We start from the raw sequence: 10257 nt of genomic DNA on the forward strand, positions 1-10257 counted from the left end.
TTTTGCGCTTATGTAGGAGAAGCCGGATGCGTAAGTTGTTTTGTATTTCAATCCTTTGCAATTTGGGTAGTGTAGGTTTAGGTAGGATCTTGACGATCTGACGTTGTTTCTTATTGGTAGCTCTATAACGTCTGTTATGTATCCTGGAACTACGCCGTGTATGATTTTGTGGACTAAGGTGCAGATTTTGAAGGTGATCCGTGCTTTGATTGGGAGCCAATGCAACTTTTCTCGAAGGGGTTTGGCACTTTCGAAGCGTGTTTTGCTGAATATCAGCCTGGCTGCTGTATTTTGGGCGGTCTGGAGTTTCTTCATGAGTTGTTCTTTGCAACCCGCGTTGCAATAATCTGCATGGCTTAGGACCATTGATCGTATTAGATATCGAAAGGTTGCTCTTGGGAAGAAAGGTTTTAATCGTTTGAGCTTCCACATTGAATAGAACATTTTCTTTGTTACAGAGTTTACTTGGCTCTCGAGAGTAAGGTTGTGGTCAAGTGTGATGCCGAGTATATTGAGAAGTGAAATTCATAAAAATAGTAAATGATATAAAGTTTAGAAAAAGTGATGATTAAAGGAGGGTGGAGGTTATTAGGCTGATTGTGTTTGCAGTCAGTAACCAAAAATCACGTTAGGCACTGACATTGCTGAAGTCTTTTCCTCCATATATTAATTTTGTGATATAAGTATTTAAGATTGATCAAATGAATGGTGCTTACATATTGTATACCAATACTTTCTCTGTGCCTGGTGGGCTCACAATTTGTTTTGTTTGGGGTTTTTTTGTTTTTTTTTCTACCTGGGCCAACGGAGGGTTAAACTAATTTCCCACAAGGCGCTGTAGTGGGAATCAAATCTGGCTACCTTTATTGAAGACGGGACCTTTTTTCTTTTTATTACTATTCCAAATATTTAAAAAAAATGTTGGATTTCATTTGTAAATATGTGGAGCAATTTTCAAAACTACGTGGGCAGGTGCAAAGTCTGCAGGAAAAAGTATGTATATACTTTCTCTTTGAAAACTAATGAAATAGTTTCTGCAGAGATCTCCACTTGGTCTTCTGTAACTACAGTTTTTCTTTTGAAAACACAAATCTACACACGTTTCCTCCCCTGACCTAACCCTTCTTCTGAGGCTGCTTACTTCCACAGGTAAAAGTATGCACGTTAATCCCCATGTGTACCTTAACTCACACACAGGGTGGTAATTTTCAGGCAGCACAATTACCTGAGTAAATTGATCGCATAATAGGTGGTGGTTAAAAGACCAAGATATTATTAAATACTAGTAAAAAAGGCCCGTTTCTGACACAAATGAAACGGGCGCTAGCAAGGTTTTCCTCGGCTCCCCTGCCCCCCTCCAGCCACCCATGTCCAGCGACCCTCCTCTGGACATGGATCAGCTGTGAGGCATGTTTTTTTTTTTTTTTTCCCCCCCCGGGTTCTGAAGTTGACATCATAATGGCTACGGTGATATCAGCCTGATCTATGGAGCCTACCAGACCAACTCGGAATGAGCCACGGTCCCAGACAGCAAGTCAGAACGTTGGAGGTGAGAGTTATTATATAGGATGTGTACAAGAAAGTTATGGTGTATTGTGATAATAGGTCAGCGCCCTAGTGCAAGTTTAAAGGCAAAAAAGGAACTCTTCAGAGTTTTGGTTCATATATCAAGTTTTATCAAAATTATCAAATTTTGTATGGTTTATTACCTTGCTACATGCAAAATGCTGCATCTAGGGACTATCTTATCCTTAATTACCCAAGTTGTAAGAAGCTTCTTTATAAGGCTATTCATAAAGCAAATAGAATGTTAGGTATTACTAGGCAAGGAATGGAAAACAAAAACGAGTGTGTTTATAATGCCTTTGTATTGCTCCATGGTGCGACCGCACCTTGAATATTGTGTTCAATTTCTGGTCACCGCATCTCAGAAAAGATATAGTGGAATTAGAAAAGGTATAGAGAAGGGCAACAAAAATGATATGGGGATGGGTGACTTCCCTATGAGGAAAGGCTAAAGTGGCTAGGGCTCTTCAGCTTGGGGAAAAGATGGCTGAGGGAAGATATGAAAGAGGTCTATAAAGTAATGAGTGGAATGGAACAGGTAGATGTGACTTGCTTGCTTACTCTTTCCAAAAATACTAGGACTAGGGGGCACGCAATGAAGCTACAAAGTAGTACATATAAAATGAATCGGAGAAAATATTTCTTCACTTAGTGTGTAATTAAACTCTGGAATTCGTTGCCAGAGAATATAGTAAAAGCAGTTAGCTTAGCGGGGTTTAAAAAAGGTTTGGCTGGCTTCCTAAAGGAAAAGGCCATAGACCATTATTAAAATGGATGTGGGGAAAATACACTGCTTATTTCTAGAATAAACAGCATAAAATGTACTGTTTTGGGATCTTGCCAGGTATGTGTGACCTGGATTAGCTACTGTTGGAAACAAGATGCTGGACTTGATGGACCTTCAGTCTGTCCCAGTATGGCAATACTGATGTAATATTGGAATTGATATCTTATACTCAACCGGAATAAGAAGCATGATGTCATTTGCTTAGGTGTAATAATTTACTTTCAGTAGGGACAAAAATTTGTCTAAGAAACTCATCATCATGTTGAACAGAATTGGAGACAGTGGGGAACCCTGACGTACTCCACTCACAGATCTCCATGAACTACATAAAAGAAGTACCTGTATATGTAAGCCGCATTGAGCCTGCAATGAGTGGGAAAGCGCGGGGTACAAATGTAACTAAAATAAATAAATAAATCCTGATATTTCACCCTATAAGATATATTTTCCAAATAACCTTTCAGCCAGGTAGGTATAGTTGATTGGTTCTGTATCTCATCTAACATGTTCATTAAAATAGTATGATCTACAACATCAAAAGACAATGAAATGTCAAACTGGAGAATAATAGCCTGTTGTCCTATACGCCATAGTCTTCTGATATCATTAAGTAAAAGTCCAAGTAATGATTCTGTACTATTCTGAAACCAAATTGTAATGGGTGCAAAATATTATAATCAGTCACTTCTATTGCTGCTGTTGATTCCAAACTCTTCACAAAAATTGGTATATTCGCCACAGGTCTATAATTAAGAACATAACATAAGAATAGCCATACTTGGTCAGACCAATGGTCCATCTAGCCCAGTACCCTGCTTCCAGCAGTGGCCAGTCCAGGTCACAAGTACCTGGCAGAAACCCAATTAGTAGCGCCATTCCATGCTACCAATCTCAGGGCAAGCAGTGCCTTTCACCATGTCCATCCCAATAAGAGTGTGGACTTTTCCTCCAGAAATTTGTCCAAACCTTTTTTAAACCCATATACTCTAACCGCCGATACCACATTCTCCTGCAATGAGTTCCAAAGTTTAACTATTCATTGAGTAAAAAAAATATTTCCTCCTATTTGTCTTAAAAATATTTCCATGCAATTTCACTAAGTGTCCCCTAGTCTTTGTACTTTTTGAAAGAGTGAAAAATCGATTCACCTCCACCCGCTCCACACCACTCAGGATTTTGTAGACCTCAATCATATCTCCCCTCAGCTGTCTCTTTTCCAAGCTAAAGAGCCCTAACCTCTTTAGCTTTTCCTCATATGGAAGCAGTTCCACCCCCCCCCCCTCATCATTTTGTTTGCTCTTCTCTGAAATATCTTTTTTGAGATACGGTGACCAGAATTGAATATAATGCACCATGGAGCGATACAGAGGCATTATAATATTTTTGGTCTTATTTTGCATCCCTCTCCTAATTATTCCTAGGATCCTGTTTGCTTTTTTGACTGCTTCCGCACATTGGGCAGAAGATTTCAGCATATTGTTATAATGACACCTAGGTCTTTGTCTTGAGTGCTGACTCGTAAGATGGATCCTGGCATCAGATTATGATTTGGATTATTCTTCCCCATGTGTGTCACTTTGCATTTAAATTTCAACTGCCATTTGGATGCCCAGCCTCCAGTTTCCTAAGGTCTTCATGCAGTTTTTCACAATCGACATGTGTTTTGAGAACTTTGAAGGTTTGCGTCATCGGCAAATTTAATCACCTCGCTCGTCATTCCTATTTCCAGATCATTTATGAATATGGTAAACAGCACCAGTCCCAGTACAGATCCCTGTGGGACTCCACTATTCACCCTCCTCCATTGAGAGCAAATGGCCATTTAACCCTACCCTCCTGTTTCCTGTCCATTAACCGATTCCTAATCCACAGAAGGACATTGCTTCCTATCTCATGACTTTTTAACTTTCTCAGGAGTCTCTCATGAGGAACTTTATCAAAAGCTTTCTGAAAATCCAGATACACTAACATCCTTCTTGCTACCAGAAGGATTGTTTACTAGAGGTGTTAGAACTATATCTTCCAATAATGTTGGAAAAAGGCCTGAACTTAAAGATTGATATATCCAAACATGCAACCATGTCAAAAAAACTTGATGGAGTGATCTTAAATACGTTGGACATAAGTCCAAATAATAATGCGTAACAGAAAATGTTTTCAGTAAAACAGAAACCTCTTCATTTATTTACCAGTTTAAAATTAGACATATTGTGTCATCTGCTACATGAATTAAATTATTTCCTGTATCAATATCATCAAGTAATTATCCGATGGTAAGGAGTCAATGTGATTTTTAAATTTTAGTATCTTCTCCTGAAGGAAGGTAGCTAAGGTGTCTGAAGTTGGTAATTGAAAAGAGCCTTTATATGCCTGCAGTGTGTGTCCTTCAGCCATCAGGCCCATAAATACCTCTTTTTTATTTTTTTTTTTTTTATTATTAACCTGTGGTCCTGGCCTGTAGATTCCATCACTCGTACTTGCCTGTGTTAAGTAAAGGCTAATCCACTGTGGTTTTCCTTTTAAAGAAACATTATTTAAAAACATATTGTAAACATTTTAATGTGGGTTTATTTTGTTTTTAATGTTTAACACAGAGCTTCCCAAACTGTGGATTGTAGGATCACAAAACCAGGGCTGCAGAGAGGGGAAAGGGGCAAGATTCCCCAGGCCCAGCCTCCAAGTGGGGCCTGGTGCCAGAAAATTCTGTTCCCTTGGTCTGTCTGTCTGTCTCTCTCCTGCTCCTGTGTGTCGGGACCCAGGTGATTGTTTTAACTTGATAACCTGGGTCCTGGCACACACAGGAGCAGGAGACCTGGTGCCAGAAAATTCTGTTCCCTTGGTCTGTCTGTCTGTCTCTCTCCTGCTCCTGTGTGTCGGGACCCAGGTGATTGCATTAACTTGATAACCTGGGTCCTGGCACACACAGGAGCAGGAGAGTGACAGAGCGAGGAGCAGATGCAAGAAGGTAAGGGGGTGTGGCAGCGGCGACAGCCCGAGTGGGGGGAGGGGGGTGGCAGGAGTGAGTGGGAAGAGGGATGGTGGCGGCCTCAGTGGGGGTGGGGTGGCAGCTCTGCCCTGGGCCTGACTCTATCTCTTGGCAGCCCTGCATGAAACCCACATTTGGGGTCATGGCCTGGATGGGTGCTGTATAGGACATCATTGTTCTGTGTCCGCCGGGGGGTTGTGTGCTTTCAGCAGCCACACAAATTGGGGTTGCAGCTGCTGAAAGATCTGTGTGTGCTCACTTTACACCTTTTAAAGAATATGAGGGTCCCCACTGAAATTATTCCTTTCTTTCAGGAGGCAGGATCGATCAGCCAATATCCAAGACCGGATTTGTGGATCTTGAACACCACGCTAGCCAGCTTGTTAGAATGAAGAGCATTGAGTCGCTGGATCAATGGTGTTTTTTCCCCTGTATCCTGCTAAGGAGTAAACCTTGTACATACAAACTGACATTATATTCACTTAAAGGAGTTTTGAAAAGTGATTTTATTTCAGGTTACTGTAAATCTGCTGCATAGAGACTTGGCCTTGGAGAGATTTTAGGAGAGTTTAGTCTTTCTTCCTTTCAAATAAAAAGCTTCCAAAATATTTATTTAAATAATTGACACCGTCCTGGCTGTATGGGTGTTTGTTTCTGTCAACGTTCTTGTTTTACTTTCTCCAATGGAAGAAAGCCTAGTTTGAAGATTCTGCTTACCTTTGCCTCCTCCTCTACCTAAAGTATAAATCCTTTCTCTGTGCTATAAACCTTTTTGGGGTTATAATTGCTATTTATTATAGTTTTAGCAGAATAGCCCCATAATACAAGCAGTTGGTACAGGAACACAGTGCACTAAATGGGGGGAGGGGGGGTTCAGGAAAAATGGAATTGTGCAATGCAGTGGCAGAGCTGATGAAGAAAAAAAAGCAAAAGAATGCAGGGGGAAGCTGAAAAAGAACACAAAATCAGCACACTGTTCCTTTTCTTTCTCATTTCATTTAATTCCTACGGCTCTGAATGTGTTTGGTGTTTTAGAAATTTTAGCTGTGTTGAAAAGAATGCCTCAGTGACAGAGGAGCTGCCGTCTTTTTAAACATTCTGCACAAAGCTAGTCTTAAAAATTGTTTTGCACATTGTTTAATTATATTCCACAGGAAAGTATCTAAGGTTTTAGAAATACAGTATGTTTGTTTTTACCAGTGGAGTGTTTTTATTCTGGTACTGTTTTATTTTTGTTAGCCTAATAAGGTAACCAGATCCTATAATGCACCTAGTAGTGTTAAGTGTTTTAATATCTCTAGTAATGGTACAGGAATAAGTCATCTTGAACAGAGATGTTGGTTCTACGTGGCTTGGGATGTAAAAGCATCATCAATGATTTCAATCCCTTGGGTGAAGTGGGTGGTGGTTGGTGGGAGCCAGTTGCTCTCTTTGCTATCTGTTTTCCATATTAACTGACATAAAGGAATAACTGCAATGGTCAGGACCAGTAGGGGCTACTACAGAGCCAGTGATTCTGACTCGGCTATGCAACTCATTCATTTGTACAGCAGGGCAGGAGCAATGGGGATATGGTAGGAAAAGCCCGATGACTGCTAATGCTTCCAGATTCTGCTGCAGAATAGCAGGCAACAAACACTAAATCGTGATTTATTAGGTCCCTGCTTTTCACACATTTGAAGTCTTCAGTGTGTGACTTTTGAATAAGCTGGTGTATTTTGGATAATATTGACCCTCATGTGGTTGCAAAAATTTGGAGTCACCTTCTTGAGATTGTTGGTCTTGTGTGGAGACATGTCTTGTGATTTTTTTTAAATGTCATAACATTGTAGAAAACCAATTAAACACACACCTATTTTATCATGTGAACGTTTCAGTAGTCAAGTTTATTGGTTTGTAGTGCATTTACTTATTTTTATGTACTTAACTGTCTTTCGGTTAGCAACCCTTCAAGTTGATTCATAAAAGTGGAAACAAAATAATAAGCAAAAATGCAGGATGCACATTAATGTAAATTCTCCTTTGTTTCTTCTAGTTTTTATTTCTGTGTGACATCTGTATTATAACTCTCATGGTGCTCAGTCTGCTTCGAAGTCTAGAGCTCACACTCTAACAGAGTCAGGAAAGACTTGTTCAAAGAATAGCATTTTCAACCCTTTTGTTAATCTAGTCAAGTAAGACTCCTGCAGAACATATAGTGGTAAAGTGTTGCAGCGTGCGGGAGCCAGGAAAGCAAATGAGGAATGGTGCATGTTCTCCCACCAGAGGAGATGCAGAGATCGGAGATGAGCTAAGAGAATCAGATAATTGGATAAGTATGGAGGTTGATCAGAATGGAGGACAGTGAGTTATGACAAGAATTTTAACCTTGAGATGAAAAGCAACTGCAAGACAACTGTTGTGAAGAAAAGAGGGAGAACCATGGTCAAGGTTCTGGGCCCTGAGCAAAAGTTTGACTGCTGTGTTCTGGACAAGTTATAATTTATGGGCAGACTCCCAGGGAGACCATTCTATAGAGCAGGCCTTGACAAATTTTCATTAAATCTAGGAGCTAGCCCAAAAATGTAGGAGCCAGCTGCGCGTCCAAAGTGTCTCACATGGAACCCGAAGGGGGATGTGGCCATGGGAGGGGCATGGGGAGGTTATGAGCATTACAAAACTTTAGGCACAGTATTATAATATTGTAGTTATTAAATTATAGGGACAGGCTTATGAACCTCAACATGTATACGCTGGAAGAGAGGAGGGAGAGAGGAGACATGATAGAAACGTTTACATTTATGTACAGCAAGAGAGCCTTTTTCAAATGGAGAGCTCTGGAATGAGGGGCATATGACAAAGATAAGAGGGAATAGGCTTAGGAGCAACCTGAGGAAGTATTATTTCACATGAAAGGGTGGTGGAGGCATGGAATGGCCTCCCGGTGGAGGTGGTGGAGTCGAGGACTGTTCCAGAGTTTAAAAAGGCATGGGATAAGCATGTGGGATCGCTTAGGAACAGGAAGAGTTAGGGGTTACAGAGGATGGGCAGACTGGATGGGTCATATGCCCTTTATCTGCCGTCATGTTTCTATAGAATACCAGGGTTGCACGCCAGGATTTACACCAGGTTTCAGCAGGCGTAAGTCCTCGTGCCCAAAGTTGGGCGCAGGAATCTGATTTAAGTGCTGTTCTATAAACGGCGCTCAGCAGTACAAATGGACTGTGCTTTATAGTCCATAACAGGAGGAGCATGAAATTTCACAATTCAAGTGAAATAAACCTAAAGAAACCCCCAGGGACTGCATGAGGAAGCTTCTTCTCTTAGGGGTCCTTTAACTAAGCTGTGGTAAAAATTGGCCTTAGCGTGCTCTTACACGAGTCTTTCCTGTTTTGTTCAGGCCATTTTTTCCACAGCTGTAAAAATGCCTTTGTTCTATTTTCTCTATTAATGGCCATGTGCTAATGTGGTCATTAATGTACATCCATTTTGTAAAAGATTACCACAACAGCACTTACCGCCAATTATTTTGTAGGTGCTAAGGGCTCCTGCATTATCCGTGCACTAACCAGTTAGTGTGTGGTAATGTAGGTGTGCTAAATTAGTCACCTGTATAGGTTCAATTTGAGGTATATCAAATGCCTGGAAATAAACAAACTGCTTATGTCCACTTTCCTTGTTAATTGGATAGGAAAAGATTCCTGATGGATTATGGATTATCAAATGGAGCACAGGGGTGAAAAAAAAGATAACCTACATGCAGCTAAATATTTTTGTTTCTCTATATAGAGAATTAAGCACATATATATATGGAAAAAAATGTTATTAAAAAAAAATATATAAAACTACAAAGTTGGATTGATGACGATTACATGCCCACCCAGATTAAACGTTTTGGTTTAAGTATAATTCCAATGTGGTGGTAGCATGCGATTCTGACGGATCCAATAGCAATTTTCTGCTACTAGTATGAATAAGTAGTACGTTGGGAGCTGGGTATGTTAGTGTGATACACTCTCTGCCCCTGGCATACCTCCTAAGAAAAAAATACAAACAATTATTTAGCATGTGGTTAGCATGTGCACATTCAAAAACTACTGTGACGCTGTAGCGCATCCTGTGATAATCATTTTTTTTTTTTTTTGCTGCATTAGTACCTAATGCAGCTTACTATAAGGGCCCCCCTTAGTCAAGTGCATATCAATTCTAGAGAAGTGAAGCAGCTACAGTACAGTTGGCCCTTAAAGTACGAAACTTAGTAAACTGTGATGGCTCATAAAACATATTTGCAGCAAAAAAAAAAAAAAAAGGAGTAGGATGATCTGGCCCTTTCAATAACCCAGGAGACGTATGACGTTACAAAGTCTTTATTATGCTCTTCAATAAAGACTTGTAACGTCATACGTCTCCCTGGGTTATTGAAAGGGCCAGATCATCCTACTCCTTTTTTTTTTTTTTTTGCTGCACTACTGTAACGTAGGAATTGAGGGTTCCTTCTAGAGAGCTGCACGGCTTCCGTCCCCGCGGGAATCCCGCGGAACCCGCGGGATTCCCGCAGGGACAGAGGCAGTTCCTGCGGGGTTCCCGCGGGGATGGAAGCTGTTCTGCGGGGTTCCCGCGGGGACGGAGTCAGTTCCTGCGGGGTTCCCGCGGGGATGGAACCAGTTCTGTGGGCTTCCCGTGGAATTGTAAGCTCCACCTGCACCAGCCTCTCATCTACCAAATACCAATTTCTTTGAGTGCTGTCTCCTCCTCCTCCTCCTTGCTTTAACAGCATAAATGTGGAAAGTCTTCCATTAAGGAGGTGGGAGAGTCACAAATGATGACGGAATTCAAAAAGGCATGGGATGAACACAGAGGATCTCTAATTAGAAAATGGAAGTTATAAAAAACCTAACCTTAAATGGCTGCATGTGTGTGGATGTGTCAAGTGACGCTT

The 10257-nt window shown here is 40.9% G+C and overlaps 1 protein-coding gene across 2 annotated transcripts in view; it reads left to right on the top strand.

Moving 5' to 3' along the window:
* The window catches only part of CREBL2 (cAMP responsive element binding protein like 2), a 28784-nt gene extending 21580 nt beyond the window's left edge, over nt 1-7204 (top strand). For both annotated transcript variants that reach the window (XM_030214722.1, XM_030214721.1), the window contains one exon: nt 5654-7204. In XM_030214722.1, coding sequence (XP_030070582.1) covers nt 5654-5655 — 2 coding nt within the window. In that variant the 3' untranslated portion in view covers nt 5656-7204. The remainder of the gene's footprint in view (nt 1-5653) is intronic.
* Nucleotides 7205-10257: the final 3053 nt, after the last annotated feature.

The sequence above is a fragment of the Microcaecilia unicolor genome, chromosome 9 (genome assembly GCF_901765095.1).
Source record: "Microcaecilia unicolor chromosome 9, aMicUni1.1, whole genome shotgun sequence".
Classification (NCBI taxonomy): Eukaryota; Metazoa; Chordata; class Amphibia; order Gymnophiona; family Siphonopidae; genus Microcaecilia; species Microcaecilia unicolor.